The 18,275-nt window shown below is 44.9% G+C and overlaps 1 protein-coding gene across 1 annotated transcript in view; it reads left to right on the forward strand.

Moving 5' to 3' along the window:
- MYZAP (myocardial zonula adherens protein) overlaps positions 1-18,275 on the forward strand; it is an 85,061-nt gene that overhangs the window by 18,002 nt on the left and 48,784 nt on the right. The window contains exons 3-7 of the mRNA XM_059714731.1: positions 4,380-4,538; positions 7,290-7,382; positions 11,095-11,208; positions 12,876-13,028; positions 16,017-16,142. Coding sequence (XP_059570714.1) covers positions 4,380-4,538; positions 7,290-7,382; positions 11,095-11,208; positions 12,876-13,028; positions 16,017-16,142 — 645 coding nt within the window. The remainder of the gene's footprint in view (positions 1-4,379; positions 4,539-7,289; positions 7,383-11,094; positions 11,209-12,875; positions 13,029-16,016; positions 16,143-18,275) is intronic.

An 18,275-nucleotide genomic window follows, 5' to 3' on the forward strand; every position in this document is an offset into this window, starting at 1 on the left:
ACCCCTTGTGGCTGGGGACTGGAGTGGAAGTGCAGGGACCTACATGCTATGGGGATGGGCAGGGCCGGCCCCGCTCGCTGCCACCACATGCACCTTCAAGGACTTGCACACTCTAGAGACTCTGAGGACCACCCCCACCTGCATACCCCCCACCATACTCCCAGATGCACCTACCCCTTCCCACAGCCCTTGCATACACTCCACCCCCCCCACCCCAACCACATACCCTGCACTCACACCTCTCCACATCCACCATTCCCACACCCCATACACCTCAGCCACACACAGTTTACAAGAGTAAGACTGTATTTTGAGCTATTATGCAATTGCCTATAGCTGTACTATGCAAACACATAAATCAGGACAAAAATATTTTTTAAATAAAATTAAAATAAGTCATAGTAAATGCTTGATTTTTTTTTTTTTTTTTTGTATATGACTTGTTGTTTTTTTTTCTGGCTTCAAGATGGCACACCCCCCACTCCCAAGGGGGACTTCTGGTGGCAAAGGTCAATGGGTTCGGAGGCAGAATGTCTGGTCCCAAGATGGCAGCTAGCTGGTGGGGCATCTGTCAAGGTGTGGGGCTACCCTTGCAGCCCTTGACAGCTTTCTGAAACTCGTTAAGCGGCCCTTTAGCCGAAATAATTGCCCATCCCTGATCTCAACCAGTTTATTCTGAACTTCAGAAAAGCAGGCTTGGACTTGCTTAGGGAACTCATGGGCAGGATCACCTGGGAAGCCAGACTGAGGGGGAGAGGAGGCCAGGAGAGGTGGCTGTATTTTAAAGAAGCCATACTGAGAGTGCAGGAACAAACCATCCTGACGTGCATGAAGGCTAGCAAGTATGGCAGAAGACCTGCTTGGCTTAGCAGAGACCTCTTCAGTAAACTAAATTACAAAAAGGAAGCTTATAAGAAGTGGAAACTTGGACAAATAAATAGGGAGGAGCATAAGAGCATTGCTCGGGCATGCTGGGATGAAGTCAGGAAGGCCAGAGCGCAATTGGAGTTGTATCTAGCAAGGGAGGTGAAAGGTAGCAAGAAGGGTTTCTCTAAGTATGTTGGCAGCAAAAGGAGAATTGGGGAAAGTGTGGATCCTCTACTGAATGGCAGAGGCAACCTTGTGACAGAAGATGCAGAAAAGGCTGAAGTGCTCATTGCCTCTCTTGCCTTGGGCAAGGTCAGCTCCCAGACTACTGCACCAGGCAGCACAGTTTGGGGATGAGGTGAGCTGCTAACAGTGGCAAAAGAATAAGTTAGAGCCAGGGTAGGCAATGTTTTTTGGCTGGAGTGCTGAAAAAACCACAGTGTCTATCTTGGAAGGTGCTGGAGTGCCGACATGCCGCTGTTTGCAGCCTGCCAGCTGCAGCCAGCCCACAGAGCCTGGTCTGCTTGCAACAAGGCCTTGCAGCCTCCCAGCTGCCTGCTGGGAGCAGCCTGGGCTCCCTGGCTGGCAGCAGCTGCTTGGAGCCCGGGCTGGCAGTGGTGTGCCAAGCAAAATGGTCTTGCATGCCATGCTTGGCACACGTGCTGGGGGTTGCTGACCCCTAGGTTAGGGAATATTTAGTAAAGTTGGGCATATACAAGTCCATAGGGCCAGGTGGGATGCATCTGAGGCTGCTCTGGGGGTTGGCTTATGAGATTGCACAGCCACTAGCCATTACTTTTGAAAATTCTTGGTGATCAGGGGAGGTCCTGGATAATTGGAAAAAGGGCAAACATAGTGCCCATATTTAAGAAAGGGAAAAAGAGGATCCAAGGAACTGCAGACCAGTCCGCCTCACCTCAGTTCTTGGAAAAATGATGGAGCAGATCCTCAAGGAATCAATTTCTAAGCCCTTGGAGGAGAAGGAGATTAGGAACAGTCAGCATGAATTCACCAAGGGCAAGTCATGGTTGACCAACCTGACTGCCTTCTATGTATGACGAGGTGACTGGCTGTGTGGATGCGGGGAGACCAGGGGATGTGGTATACCAGGGGTTGTCAACCGGGAGTATGTGGGAAGGCCTTAGGGGGTACACGTGGGCAGGTGGGGACGGAGCACCGCTACCCACCACCCCATTCTGCTGCCTCCCAGGAGTAGGGCTGGGAGGGAGGGAGATGAAGGCAGCAGTGCCCCTCTGGGCTGCATAGGTGCTGCCTGGCTGGCCAGATGGGGGCGGGGGGCAGTTGGACACCCACCACCCCACGCTGCTGCCACTCCAGCTCTCCTTCCCTGGTCTACATCTGGCCATGTGCCATGCCCCCTTGCTCCACATCTGGCCATGTGCTACTCTTTCACCCCCCCCCCCCTGCTCCGCTTGTGGCCATGCACCACCCCCGCTCCATGTCCGGCTGCCAGGGGTACACTTATTAAAAAAGGTTGATAACACCTGTGGTATACCTTGATTTTAGCAAGGCTTTTGATACAGTCTCCCGCAACAATCTCCCAGGCAAGCTAAAGAAGTATGGGCTGGATGAATGGACTGCAAGGTGGATAGAAAACTGGCTAGAGCATCAGGCTCAGAGACTAGTAATCGATGGCTCAATGTCTAGTTGGCAGCCAGTATAAAGTAGTGTGCCCCAGGGGTCAGTCCTGGGCCCAGTTTTATTCAAGGTTTTGAGCAGTGACGTGGAAGATGGCATAGAGTGCGCTCTCAGCAGGTTTGCAGATGACACTAAGCTGTGGGGAGTAGTAGATACACTGGAGGGCAGGGCTACGATTCAGTGACCTACACAAACTGGAGGATTGGGCCAAAAATACTCTCACGAGGTTCAACAAGGACAAGTACAAAGTCCTGCATTTAGGACGGAACAGTCCCAGGCACCAGTGCAGGCTGGGGGCTGACTGGCTGGGTAGCAGCCCTGCAGAAAAGGACCTGGGTGATGCAGTGGAATATGAGCCAATAGTGTGCCCTTGTTGCCAAGAAGGCTAACAGCATACTGGGCTGCTTTGGTAGGAATGTTGCCAGCAGGTCAAGGGAAGTGATTCTTCCCCTCGATTCAACACTGGTGAGGACACATCTGGAGTGCTGTGTTCAATTTTGGGGTCCCCCACTACAGAATGTAGAGATATTGGAGAGAGTCCAGCAAAGGGCAACAGAAATGGTGTGGGGGCTGGTGGACATGACTTATGAGGGAAGACTGATGGAACTGGGCTTATTTAGTCTAGAAAAGAGGAGATGGAGAGGGGATTTAATAGCAGCCTTTAACTACCTGAAGGGAGGTTCAAAAGAGGATGGGGCTAGACTTCTCAGTGGCAGATGACAGAACAAGGAGCAATGGCCTCAAGTTGCAGCAAGGGAAGTTTAGGTTAGATATTAGGAAGACTTTTCTCACTAGGAGAGTAGTAAAACACTGGAACAGGTTACCCAGAGAAGTGGTGGAAATTCTATCCTTGGAGGTTTCCAAAACCTGGCTAGACAAAGCTTTGCCTAGGATGATCTGGGTGGGGCTGGTCCTTCTTTGAGCAGGGGGTTGGACTAGGTGACCTCCTGAGGTAACTCTTCTAATGTTCTGGAGGCACAGTAGAACTTTATTTGTGACTGGTGTTCAACAGATTTGCTTATTAAAATGGAAAGAGGGAACGGTGAGGGTTTGAGAGTTAGAACGGCTGACAGCTGTTCACAGCTAGTACTCGGGTCCTTAGAGGCAAGTGTAATGTATGCATTTGCTACACAAGGTTGTGAAGTAACTTGCTGCAACTGAAATAACTGTGTGTTTGTGTATCTGCAGCTGGAATTTTTTTTAATGCTTTAATTCAGATATTTATATAGGAGAAGTGTTTTAGTGAAACTACAAAATGAATTGTTCAGTCCAGGAAACAGTGTCCGTCTTGAGTCATGTCCCCACCTAGGTCCTGTAAAACATGCTTTGTTTTCTATACGATTTTTACAGAGTTTTTTTTACTAGTATGGTAGTATGTGATTATGCAACTTTTAATTTTGAGTATCCAGACATGAAATTAAGCCTATGGAATGGTACATTTATATTTAAGCTACTCTGTGTATCTTATAGGTGTGGTTGGTTGCACCATCTGTTGTTAGCATTGCAAAATACTTCCTATAATAACACCTTTCTTACAGTTGGCAAGAGTGATGCATATCTAAGTTGTACTGTGAACGTACATATATTACACACAAGTGATCAACTCTAAATGTTTGTTTTAGGATAGTATCTTGTATTGATTTATGTTGTCCCATAGCCCTAAGGTCATAATTCCTTTTAGGACTAAAGGAAGTTACGTACTTGCATCTTTGGGGAATACTTAGTGCTCTGTGAAATTTGTCATTTATTGCATACCTGTAGAGTGCTCCCTGTCCTTTTCTGACTTTTATTGTACTTATTTTTACATTTAGTAGTACTTCAGGTTAAAGAGTGCTTGCTTTCTTTTTTGATAGCAACTCTACCATGTACCAAATGGACTGTCTTCCAGGAATTTCTCCCGTGGCATGGTGTATGGTGTAGTACACAGGACTGACAATAACCATAAGAAAGAAATGGTTGTTTATGGTTGGTCAGCAGACCAATTGAAAGAAGAGATGAATTACATAAAAGATGTGAGTTTATATAATCTTTTTTAATGTAAAGATCTTTTCTTAAATGTCCTTTCCATTTGTTATCAGTGCAGACTGCATGAGTACGTAGGATGGTTGTTCTGTCTGTTGACAGTAGGTATTGAGCTGGGGAAGGGTTCCCCCAACATTAAAAATTTGAATCTCTCCTGCTTGAATGAAGGAGAAATGTCCTGTTCTGCTATGAGAGACTATAATAAACTTACATTTGCTGGTTGCAAAGGGAAGAAACCTAAGCACATGCTGACTAAAGTGATTCATTCCCACTTCCATTAGAGAAGTAAACTGCCAAAGAAACTGCACGCCTCCCCTGCAGGCCTTATAATCCCAAATCAAATTTGGAAAACCCTGTATAAGCAGCCAGTTAAAAGAATGACCATAATGTCTCTGGGTTTGTGCTGGCTTCTGAACAAGGTGAAATTGTCCCCAAAAGTCCTGAATAAATGGACTAGCTTGAGAGGATTGCCTAATAAAAATGGTCTTTGTATGGATTTCTCTGCAGTTATTTAATGTGATGGTAATAAACTAACCTTTCTATAAACACTTTGTTAATAAATTCAGGTTGCAACAGCTCTCCTGAAACAAAAGCTTAGCTTCTGTGGCTTTGGTCAGCCTGGCCCCCCTACACATACAGGTAAAAGCACAATGGAATTTAATGAGCAATCCACACAGTTACACCTCCTGCCATTCACATGTGCATGTCAGGAAGTGTGACTGTAGGATTGATCATTAGATCCCTTTGTGCCTTATTGCTGATGTAGGGGGAGCCTGATCCTGGGCTTCCTCTGCACCAGCAAGAATCAAGCTCCCATGGTTTGTAGCCTCTTCATTTGAGGGGCTTCCAGCCACGAGTGTGCCCCATGTACCACTGGAGCTGGGAGATCGCAGCTGCCATGATCTCCAGAGTTTGGGAGTGCATGAAACCTCCCGGCCTGGTGGATTGTGGCAGCCATGATCCCCCAGGCCTGGGGGTTTCACGTACCTCCAAGCCTTGGGAATTATGGTAGCCACAGTTCCCCAGTCCTAGGGGTTTCATGCTGGACATGGTGCACCCCTGTGGCTGGGAGCCCTGTCAGTTGATGGGGCTTCCAGCTGCAGGGGAGACCCTGCTACATGTGCAAACTAAAGCTTGATAGCAACCCGCTATAAAATTAGTACACACTTTGAGATGTAATTTTATATAGGTGGTTGGAGTTTTATTTGTCATGTGATAAGTACTTCACATGTGTAGCTGGTTTTAAGGTAATTGTGCAATTAACTGTAAGTGCCTCTTGAGTTCTGTGCTTAAAGTCCAACAATTATTTTGGAGCCAAATTTTTCACTTGTTGATTTTTGACTCTCCAGGGTTTGTCAGTAGTCTCCCTAATTAGTACAGAGCAAGTAGTCTGCCTTTTTGTTCATTAACCTCTGTTGTCTGTGAAAGCAGTTTACGGAAGACGGCCAACAAATAGCATGGTGTAATGATTCAAGCGCAAGAGAATAACATTGATAATAAAATGAAGAGGATCGCTGAGAGTTGGGCTAATCTATCTGTACTTTGTTTATGGGTACAGCCTTTGCACTCTCTTTTTTCCATAGTTACAGACTATTTTACTAATATCAAGATTATTTGATTTCTTCTATCAAGTGGCTTCTTGTAATTGAAGGAACTTAAGGTATGTCTACATGGCACAACACAGTGCTATGAAGAGATGCCTAAGCTAGTTCTGAATGGTTGAACTTGGGTATCAGAAGGAAGATAGTCATGTTAGGAGTGCTCTTTATCCTAGGTTAATTTAGCCCTTTAGAGAAGCAGGGCATTTTAGTCCAGACAGCACCACACTAGCATGGCTTTAGTGTTTCTGATACCTGAATAGTGCCAGATATAATCTGCACAACACTGCACAGATCTCCAAATGGACTAGTTTATCTTCTTGAGAAGCAGGGTAAAATAGCTCAGCTTGGTGGTCCATGCTGTTGGAAGTAGACTGCTTCCAGTACCCAGGCTATCTCATTTTAGAGTTATATCTAGTTTCTTTGCACCAAGCTGCAGTGTGCAGTGCAGACATACCCTTACTTTTCTCTAAATATTATTGTTCACCATTGGTCTGTTCCTTTTTATATAATCATTTACAACAGTGCAAAGAGGGCCAGCCATTTAGGGGTGGCCGTGTCCATGTTCAGAGTAGCTAAGGCCATTTTCTAAGAATTTATTCTGTAAAGTCCTCTGAAACATTGTACCTTTATGTGTATGTGTTGTCTTATGTGCATATACAAACGAGTTCCTCAGAGTACTGAAGGATTGTCTGTGTGGGAACCTTCAGGAAAAATAATTCTGTGGACACATTCATCCATCAAGGCCTGATGTGGCTTGACTGATCCACTCTAAAATTTTAATGAGGTCTTAATTCATTTCCAGAATAAGGCCTCTTTTAATTAGGAATAAGTCTGTCCACACACAGGTGTCATGTATTTTTAAGTAGTCCTTCTCAGACTCCTCTATTACCCTATGAATCTATGAAACCCTCATTTCAGTTGGATTAATTTTCTGACTTCCAATGAATATAAGATCTGAGATGCTCAGATCAGGGAAATATTCGAGGCATTGGAGATATGACTGGGCAAATGTTTGTTTAATAATGGTGATCACTGTGTGCAGTCCTTATTTTTTGGGATGCAGTGTTGTTTGGTTTTTAATTTGAATGATACTGGTAACAAAGTTTGACTAATAAAGGTTTTAAATTTGCCTGCTAACAGGTGAGAGCAACTTTGGAAAAAGTGAGAGAGCAAATGTATGGGGAGTATGATGAAATGAAACGGAAAATACAGCAACTTACCAACGAACTGACAGTAAGATCACATTTATTTGTAATTATGGTGCAATGAGGGATCCACACAGGATTTGCCCAAGAAATTTTATGGACTGCAGCATGAGTCAGAGGGGGGAAAAGTATTTTAACATTTCAGTTTTACTTTTCATGTCTCTCTACTTCTGAATTTTTTTTTTCACTAGCAAGAAACAGACATTTTCTATAGAAACATTAAAACCTGGTGTTTCTGTATGTAATGTATTACCTGAGATGCTGAGGGATTGTTGCATGATTCTTATGAGTTTCACTGCCTTCCATCATTTGAATAGCAGCAGAGAAACTAGAGTTAGATTCCCCAAGGGTCCTGGTCCCATGACAGAGCTGGGTTACTCTATAAGCTCTGGGATCCATGTGGTAAGACTGCTCCAGAATTGTCCCTAGTGTCCTACTGGGGAGGCTACCAACAAATTGGGCAGGATGGTAACCCTGCTTGTGTTTTCATGGGAACCTTGACTTTTTTGGGAGAAGTGAATTAATCTCTTTTAATGAATCTCTGTTTTCTGAAGAATCTGTTTTGGTTTAAAAATTCCTGACCAGCTCTAGTAGCAGCTCCCAGATTTGCTTCCAAAACTAAATGAATGAAGGAAAAAAAATTCTTCTTCACCCTTTGTTGGACACCTTCCTCATACTTTTGTATGCCTTTAAAATATGTATTTTGGTTCCTTTTTCACTTACATTTTTCCACAGGAAATAAAAGGGAACAGAATATAAGTTTAATCTCTTATCTTTGAATGCTTTTTCTACCCCAAATGTTGTCTTAAAGGCTAAACCGGATCCCACTGAAGCTACTGGGAGTTTTGCTTTTGATCTCAAAGAGATCAGGGTATGGCTTAGGAGGTGTGTCTACATGCGACACTACATCATTGTAGCAATGAGCTATTGCTACGGCGACATTTTGTTGCTAGGCACGAACCTTGACAGTGATGGTACTGTGCAGTAGCAGCTAAAAATAACTGTGCTTAAGCAAATACTAAATGATAGTGCAGTAACAATTGCACAGTCCAGTGCACGTATAGACACGCCCAACAGGCAGAAGAAATTTCAGAGACATACCTCCTAGGCTGAAGGCAACTGTGGCATAAAACATTTTAACCTCTGATCAGTGTTAGGGTATTCCACCTGCTGTATGCTAAGACTTTTTTTTTTTTTTAACGTTAATGTTTACTGATAGATCCAGAAACCATAAATTTTATAGATATGAAAACAATAATGTCTTTCAGCCCTGTATGAGTCAAATGAACTGTATACAGTGTAACAAACGTATGATGGATAAATGTGCATTCAGTGCCTCTCCAGTACCTCATTCCTCAGATTCCCCATAGCCAGACTGAGCTTTTTACCTCTAAGCTCTCTTCTCTTCCTGTTGTTTGTTGCTCTTGACCTCCCAAGCATGATTTCAGTAATTCACACTCTTACAGTCTTGGTTTACATGCATACACACTCCTCTACAAAGTGCACTAGCTTCTGCTGATCTTCTGACCCAGTTTGTGTGTGGCTTGATTAATATATAGTAATTGGTAAAACGGGTGGGTAAGATACAGTCTGTGGGCTGGATCCAATCTGTCAGGCACTTTAATCCGGCTTGCAGCACCCCACAACGAATTGTGCCCTGCCCAGCCCCTTCCCCCTGTGAGGCTGGGAGCAAGGCAGCCACAGGTACACCCCCTCCCCCCCCAACATACCCTGTTGTTCCTCGCTCCCATTATCTTGGGCAGAAGTGCCCTGCCCAGCCAGCAGCAGCTTCTGGGTGGGGCTCCTGTTGCAGCTGCCCCATGGGAACCTGCTTGCCTTCCTCCTGGAAGTCCAACTTGCTTGGGGCAGCAGGTGGGGGCCAGGGGTTTGGGGTGGGGGGGGAGGGGGAGTTGCAGCTGGGTGGAAGCATTGAAGCACAGCACAGACTCTGTGCCCAGGGGGGTGGTGGGAGCTTGGCTGGGCAGGGTGAGAGTGGGGGTTGTAGGGACCCCACCACATATTCTCCCTCATGGTGTGCAGCCCCTGCTGCTGGCAGCAGCAGCAGGCAGAGAGGTCAGGGTGCTTGTGCCTGGCACAGCACCCAGTGGGGCACGGCTCTGACCATCACTGCATGGGGGGGGGGGGAGTGCAGACTTCCCGGCTGCCTGTATTGCCGGGGCTCCATGCTGTGCGCCTGCACCTCTATCACTCACAGCAGGAAAAGCCCCATGCTGGAGCCTGCTGCCTTCCCTGCCCCTTGCGGCACAGGTCCCTGTACTCTGCCAAGATTGGTGGGAGCCTCACCCTCTGCTTCCCTGTGGAGTTGAGTGCAGGGCTTCCTTGCTGTGAGTTTGGGAGCTGCAGGTGCGCGGTGCTGAGCCCCTGTGATAGAGGCTGCTGGGCAGGCTGCCCCCCTCTCCACTGGTGCAGCGCTGGCCACCTCTATCACAGGGGCTTTGCGCCACATGCCTGCACTTGTGGCAGGGAAGAAGCCCCGTGCTGGACTCCGTGGGGAAGCAGGGGGTCGGGCTCCCTCCACTCCTGGCAGAGTGCAGAGGCCTGCACCCCAGGAGGCGGGGAAGGCAGCAGGCTCCAGCGCAGGGCTTCCCCCACTTCGAGTGATGGAACTGCAGGCCCGCAACGCGGAGCCCTGCCGATAGAGGCAGCTGGGTAGGCTGCACTCCACCCCCACACGCAGCGCTGGCCAGAGCCGTGCCCTACCAGGTGCCTGCACCGGGCCCAAGTGCCCTGGCCTCCCCACCTGCTGCTGTTTCGGCTTGCTTCCTTACATTCCTGATCTCATCTCCACCTATACCAAGTCCTGCTGTCTGCTCTCTGCGCAAGTCTCCCTGGGCTGTTCCATTCTGTTTACTCATCTAGTCCTGACTGCAGTCTTTTGCACCCCACTGCCTGTGCATGAAATGATTTTCTTGGTAAATGTGTCAAGAATCCTCACCTTTACAACACCAGTTTCATGGCGTGGGAATGACTGTAGACAAGGAATAAACATATGTACTAGCTCTTTGTTTTTGTTTCTATACTAGGGTTGTAGGGTTTTTTGGGTCTGGGACTTGGTCAGTTTTGTCATATGTGTATTTTAACCACTCTAAGCAGTGTGGAAATTTAGCATCCTATTTAATTACTATGTATTTTTCGTCTTCTGGAATACACTTACATGTGCATACAAATCTGGCTTGTCCTGGAAAACCTGGTGGCAGCTTATAGAGATACTTTTTTTAGATAAATTGGCATTTTTTGTTGTTTTTTTTAAAAAGCCTTGAAATATATGAAGTAGAACTGCAGTGGAGATTAATTCTGTGGGCATTCTTACTGGGTGAAGCTTGCGTCTGTGAACAGGGTCAGTCTGGACAACAGTTAAGTCCCACTGAAGTACACAATGGGTCAGTTCCCTCTATACCAGATTAAATTTTATTCACTGAGTTTAACTAAAAAAATATTTCCTTGCATTGACCACAAAAGGTAGAGCTGAAGTCCCTTTTTCACTTTAATGTGTAAGTTGATGTAGTTTAATGAGAAAATACAAACATCTTCTGTGAGAATATTAATGCAGGCAAGACTTCCATTTAAAAATGCTGAAAGATTTTAACTTTTTATTTCCATTGATTTTAATCTTTCCCCAGTGATGCAGTTTGACTTGTACGATTTTTAAGAGGGTAGCAGCTGTCTTGCTTCTAAAAGACATGGCAAATTTAATTTTTCTTTTTTCTTACACTCTCCAGGTTACAAGTGTTCAGCAGGAATCCTTAGAGAGCCACATGCGAGTGCAGGCTGCAGCCTTGGATAGCTTCAGTGAAATGAACAGCAGCTTGACATCTGCATCAATCGAGCTGCAGGTACACTGTTAATAGCTCTGTTGCAGTATGTAGGCTGATCTGTTGGGCTCCTTCTAGTGTCTATTGTTTTAAAAGTATCTATATGCAGATTTTAATCAATTCCAGTAAATATCACTGTTGGTGCTTAAGATGGTAATACTGTGAATTTAGGAAAACCCAGAAGTTTTGTTGGCTTAAAAAATCTAATAAGATAATATGCAGCAAAGCATTGTTCAGCTTCATTGTTACTTAGCTAATGTTCCTGGCCTTTGCATTATGGAAAACCCCAGGTGCTATTTTTGCAAAATAACAGCCCATCCCCTGTTCTTATTCTTCTATTTTACTCTTGGATAGAAATTTTGGTGACATTTCTTACAAGTGTTAAAAAAGCTGTATTTACCCCAAAATAAGACAACCTTGAATTTAAGATGCCCTCCCAATAATTAGATCTTACACATGGAACAATTATAAATTTATTATAAATATCCAGGTGTGGAATCTAATTATTGGAGGATCATCTTACATTCTCCCTCCCCCACCACCACTACTGCAGGCAGTGGAGGAAGAGAGGTGACAATGGGGGCAGTAATGGGGCAGGTGGTGGGGGGAGAATGGGGGAGGCAGTAGAGGTGCTAGGGCAGGTAATAGCAGACAGGCAGTGTGGAAGCAGTGGGGCAGGCAGTGAGAGAGGCAGGCAGTTTGCCCTTGTGCCTGCCCTCCCTGCAGCCTCAGGCTGCCCTGATCCCTTTTCCCCTTTGTAGGTTTGGGTCCCTGCCCCACAAAGTCTCTGCCCCCCACCTGTCCCTCCTTTCTTCCCCCCCATCCCCGCTTTGCTCTACACCAGGAGGCTCTGTCCCTGCTGCAGCTGAGGTCACAGAGCCTGGCTCCATAGCAGTGTCATGGAACTGGTAGTGCTGTTACAGGGCCGGGCTGGCGCATGTGAAAGGTGAGGAGGAGGGGGAACTAGGAGTGGTGTCGTGTGGGGCTGGAAACTAGGGGCTGTGGGGGGAGGAGTGGCTGGGCATGCAGAGGCAATGGGGGCAGGTGGCAGCTAGATCTCCTAACCCCTGCCACCCACTGCCTCATGCTTAATTGTAAGGTGAGGGTCTTTTTTGCCCCGTGTTAAATTGAGGGGAGCACCTCATCTTCTAATCAAGTAAATGCAGTATTTGGCAGCCAGATTTGTAAACCAGGGGTCTTTTTGCCAGTTCAAATAAAACAAAAAACATTTTCAATTTGATAGCCATCCTACCAAGGCAGCTTCTGTCCTCCCATTCATCCCCTTTTTTTCTGTTTCTAACTTCAGTTTGCTCAAATTTTATTAATTTATGATTTGATAGCTGGAGATGAGGGGAGGGGAGAATTCAGCATTTCACATCATTTTACCTTACAATGTAAAATGAAAGCAAATTTGCTTTGTAGTGCATGTGAAACTTCCTCTTAGTTATGGCACCTTAGGGCTGGATTTTAATGAGCATGTTCATTATTGGGGCAGTCCCTTAATAAATCACATAATTGGAAACCAAACTTTAAAGGGTTAATACTATTATATAATATTATATATATCTCAAAAGATTAGTAAACTGTTGTAAAGAGGCTCAATACTAGATAGTTTGGATGAATTCCAGTTTATCATGTATTTCAATGTGTGTTTTGGTTTTCCTTTTTCTTTTTTGTTTGTTTTAAAGAAAACTTTAGTGGATGTTACTTTGGAGAACACGGACATAAAGGATCAAATAAGGAATTTAAAACACACACATGAGAAATCTATGGAAAAACTGAAAGACAAGCAAAAACAGCTGGAAACTGCTCAGATGGAAAATCAGCTATTGAAACTGCAGGTATGGTATGCAAATTGCCCTTTTTGAGGTTTTACAATAAGGATATTGCTGAGGCAATGAGATTTGTGTGGAAAAGAGATCTAGCCATATCTGCATAGAATTCTTCACTGATCAGTGCATGGTCCTTTCACCCTTGTTCATGCAAAGAATTTAAATCCATGGTGAAGAATGAACATTGCTGAAAGCGAATAAACAAATAGGGAACCACCTTAGCAAACTTGGGTTTTGAAATGCTGCCTGCCCTACATAAGGCTGTTGTTGGCAAGTGAGAGGTCGACCTATTAAAATGGTGATGCCTGTGGTGTGCACTTCTGTGAGAACCTTCTAATTCAAGGCCAGGGCTGGTGAGGGATTGGGGGTTGCATGCTATGCAGGCTACCATCCATTCATATTCTTTCTGCCTCTCCTGGACCATGCACCTGGAATTGCCCCTCCAACTCTCCCCTGCTGCACTGCATGCACAAGCAGCTGTTGCACTGTTTGGGTGATGCCTCCCCATATACTGTGCACTTGGTTGCCTCCCACCCTGGCCACTACAGCACCCTTATTGCCTTGTGCTGTGAGCTTCTCCAGCGCTGCAGTCTGTGCCAATCTGTCCCCTGGGTTGGGAGCAGGAAGTAAAAGCTGAGGGAGGAGAGGGAGTATGGAGCCCCCAGTTGCAGAAGCAGCTGGAGCAGTAAGAGGATCCCAAGGGCTGTGCATGAACCCCTCATGGGCTGCATGTGGCTGTGCATGATCCCAGGGGCTGTGCATTAACCCCTCATGGGCTGCTAAGCATTGTTATATGTCCCTCTTAAAGCTGATACTGTGTTTCATACTGTACACTGAGTAGTTTTTCATCAATAATCTGCTATATTTCATGTATGTGTGCTATATTTATTGGTCAGCGGAGATCTGCCCTCACAGCATATTACCTTGAAAAGAAAAATTAGTTGTAGGACCTGGTTTTCAAATGAGCACAAAGGAATAAAATACAAACATGTTATTATGGGTCTTTTGTGAGACCACTAGTCTTGTACTTGTTAGTTTCTATAAAGTATGAATAGAACCATTTAAAGGTGCCTGAAATTAACTGGAACAATATGAAAAGCATACTCTTTCCCTTCTTTGAAATTAGGTGACTGCCATGTTACAGGCATTTGCCCAACAGATAAGCCAGAAGTAGACTATTTTATTAGATTTCTTCTTAACTTGCATTAATGCTTAATGATAGCTGGTCCATACCCCCTGCGCTAGAGAATGTCCACTTACTAATGTTTTTATATATTCGAATTTCCCTTCTTTAGTAGGATTTTGTGGGGGCTGTGAAAAGTAACTCTGAACCTGTTGTAGTCTAGAGAGAATAAAAAGGAGGAAAGTGTTATTAAGAAGGGAAGTAGGGGAATAGCAGAGATAATTGTGCATGGTGTCTGAAGTAGACTAACTCAAAGGGTCTCAATTCAGCTAAGCACTTCAAGCACATTGACATCAATGAAATGTGGAGTGTATGCTTTTCTTTAAGGAGGGAGTCATGCCAATTTAAATACTTTAATAAAAGTATAACTTTGCCAAGACAGAGTGCCAAAGTTATATACTAAAAGAAATCATTGCTCTTCTTCTTCAGTTTGTTTTAGATTGGAGTGATGGTTATTTGTTAAATTGCATGCTCATGTTACCAGAGGGATCTGACTTTTTTTTAATTTTAGAGGTGAAAGAAGAAGAAGAAATGTTGTCCACTGGGTTGGCTGTGAAAAGGCAATTACCTTAGTTTCAGTTAGATCTAGTCTACCCTGTTCACTAGAGTTCATTTTCCCCCCTCCCCCCCCCCCCCCCGCACTTTCACTTGGAAATTACAACAGCTACCTCCTTTTTTTTCCTCTTTCCTCTTCTTTTTTGTACCATTGGTGCTCAAATTGTAAACAAAAGAATGTGGGGGAGGCAGCATAAGAAATTTATACTCCATTCTGACACTTTTTTAAAGAGGTTAGAATCAAACTTCTTTATTTAAGCTTCCTGGAGTTCTGAAGGCATAATATATGCTGGATTGAAATTTAATTTCATTCCACTTTCTTGTGACTGCATAGGTAATAACTTTCTCTCTGTTGAGATCTGGGTCAGAGGCCACAGCAGGCAGCTACAGTGCAACTGGCATCCTCCTTTTTAAGAGACAAAATATGTTTATGGCTTACTGCTCTTCATGAAAACAGTTTGTTCCCACTGAACAAGATAAAAACAGGGGTTTGATAATTCTTGCAGTCCTTGAAACAAGGGAATTCAGTTACCCAAAACAGATCTTTTATGCTAAAAATTCTAACATTAAATGCTGAGGCCTGATTCTTTTTCCATTTACACTGGTGTAAGTCAAGCAACTCTAATGAAGCAAAGAGTATTCTCTTGTTTTCTAATGGAGTTGCTCCTGACTTGCAGCATTGCAATTAAGAATGAAATTATAGAAAATCATTTTGTTTTGGCTTCATTTTTGCTTTTATATTTGGGCTGCAGCATAGATGGTTTGAAACCTGCTGGATTTTGATCATAGCAGAGTTTGTGGGCATTTGAATACAGTCAGGCCAATTTCTAATCTACACTTCATAAAATTAAAGGTAGAATGTAAATTACTTTTAATGGTGGGGGAAGTGGGGTCAGTCATCAAAAGAATGAGAGAAGGTTATGACAGAATTGAGTCAGGCCAGATTTTTTGTTGCACTAAGGCCACTTATGTGCAGGCAGAAGAAAAGGGACCTGATCATGTTGTGCAAATGAAGCTTGCAAGTATGCTAAATATTCCTTTTCATTGCCAGACTGCTGAAAAGTGCTCTTGGTGTGGAGGAGAATTTGGCCTAATGGTACCAAATTGTATGGCAAACTTAGGCCAAGGCTAAAATCATCATCCTCATTTTAATTTCTCCCTTTTTTATTTGTTCTGGTTTTATTTGTCTTACCTCCAGGAACACTGGAACTAGTAATAGGTCAGTTATGGAATTTCAGTATTTTCATTTTCTCTTATAGGTGGAATCCTCCCAAGAAGCCAATGCAGATGTAATGAGAGAAATGACCAGAAAGCTATACAGTCAGTATGAACAAAAGCTAAAAGAAGAAGAACAGAAACACAAAGCTGAGAGAGAAATTCTAATAGTATGTATAACCAGTCCTTAACAGTGCTCTCTCGTTATTGCTTAGAATCCTAAATTAATTCAAGAAACAAGTGCTAGAACCGATGTCTTACACTTATCACACCAGTTTCATTTCCTTTCATGCCTTGTCACAGCCAGATTTTTTTTTTTTTTTTTTTACATTACCATGGCTAATGAAGAAAAGTCTAAATGTGGTGGATATTAAAAATAATGTAAACTTCAAAATTAAAGTGAAAAACACAAAACAGGTATGTTTCTAGTTTTGATCCAAGAAAATGCAAATCCCAATCTGATTTTTTGGGAAACCTAGAAAGGAAAAAATAAACAATTTTATAGATACATGCTTAAATAACTTGAGCAGATAAATACTAGTTTTCTTCAGCAGAACTTGCTATGATCATGTTGTTTTAGATATTTCTAGATCAGTAACAACGAAGTTCAGAACGTAAAAAGTGCCTACTAAGATAGACCAGTGGTCCATCTAACTAGTGTCCTGTGTCTGATAGTGGCAGGGGTGGATTCTGTGGAGAGCATTGAAGCAGATGTATCTGGAGTGATCTATCCCTTATTCATTATCCTCCCTAGCATCTACCACTGTTGGTTTAGAGAGGACAGAGGAAACATCTCCAACTCTTCTGTTCAACAACTCTTAACAAAAGTCTTGCCCTTGAATTTGTCTAGCTATTAATAAATCTATCATCCATGAATGCATCTAAAACAGGGATGGGCAAAATGAGGCCCACAGGCCAGATGAGGCCTTCCAACTGATTTGGATCCAGCCTGTGGTGCACTGCATGGGGCTGAGTCCTCCCCATGCTTGTGCCCCCTGACGGCCGTGGCCGGTGTGCACCACTTCCTTACAGGGCTGCTCCTGGTGCAGCTGCCTGGGTACTGCTCTGTTCTCCCCACCTCCAGCGGCTCCTCCCCATGATCCTTCTGCCCCTGCCACACCACTGCAGGCAGCAGGTAGTGTGGGGCAGCGATAGCGGGCATGGGAACATGTACTGGATAACATGCAGCTGGGAGACTCCTACCCCAGTGTGTGGAGATCCAGCTCCTGGCTGCCTCCCAGGTGGGCTCTTGTATACATCCCCCTGGGAGCACAGTACTGACTATGCTAGGTGGAAGCAGGTGGGGCTTAGCCCCATGTGAAGTGCTGTGGGGGCAACTGTGGGCCAAATGGAGTTGGAAGATGGACTGCACCTGTGCTGCACCCCCTGAGCAAGTTGTGCACATGCCCCCTGCCCCTTTCCTCCCATTGCCCACCTCTGGCCAGCGCCTGGGACCTAGCACATGGGCAGCCCCCCATACCCAACCCTATGCCCTCCTCCCCCCACAATATATAGGAGTAAGGCTTTATTTTGAGCTATTATTCAATTATATGTGCAGAGAGATGTGGGGGAGGAGGGGAGATAGACATAGAATTAAGCATCGCAGCCTTTGGTGAACAAACGTGTCTGGAATAGCATGCTGTCTTCTCATTACTGAGCATGCAAATACAGGAATCCACTAACACGATAATATGCCTTAGATGTCTAAACAATTTTTAAAAGCTTGCTGCTAACAAGTCCTACGATCCATATTAAAGTAACTGTGCTTTTACAGGCCCAATAAAAGTCATTGTCACAAGTGCAAATGCTGCTAGTCTCTTTGGCATGAAGATCTGAGGCATTACTGAATCTAATTTAAAAAAAAAAAAAGGACCTCACTGTATAGCAGAGAAATTGGCTCCCTATCATTCATTTAGCTAAATCAGGATTTGTCAGCCAGGGGTACGCATACCCCTGGGTGTACTTGGACTGGTCCTAGGGAGTATGTGCGGGTGGGCAGAGACGGAGTGCCACCGCCTCCCAGGAGCAGGGCTGGGGTAGGGCGAGGGCAGTGGTGCCCTCTGCAGGGCGGGGAAGCTCTCGCATCCCCGCTGCTGCTGCCACACCAGCCCAGTGAGCTTCCCTGCCCCGCACAGGGGTGCCGCTGCCTTCACCCCAGCCCAGTGAATTTCCCCACCCAGGCCTGGCCCAGTTCCTGGGAGGTGGCGGCACTCCATCCCTGCCTGCCCACATGCCATCGCCGCTCCCCTGCTTGACGTCTGGCCACCGGGGGTACTTAGGCTAAAAAAAGTTGAAAACTCCTG

The sequence above is a fragment of the Alligator mississippiensis genome, chromosome 11 (assembly GCF_030867095.1).
Source record: "Alligator mississippiensis isolate rAllMis1 chromosome 11, rAllMis1, whole genome shotgun sequence".
NCBI classification, from domain to species: Eukaryota; Metazoa; Chordata; order Crocodylia; family Alligatoridae; genus Alligator; species Alligator mississippiensis.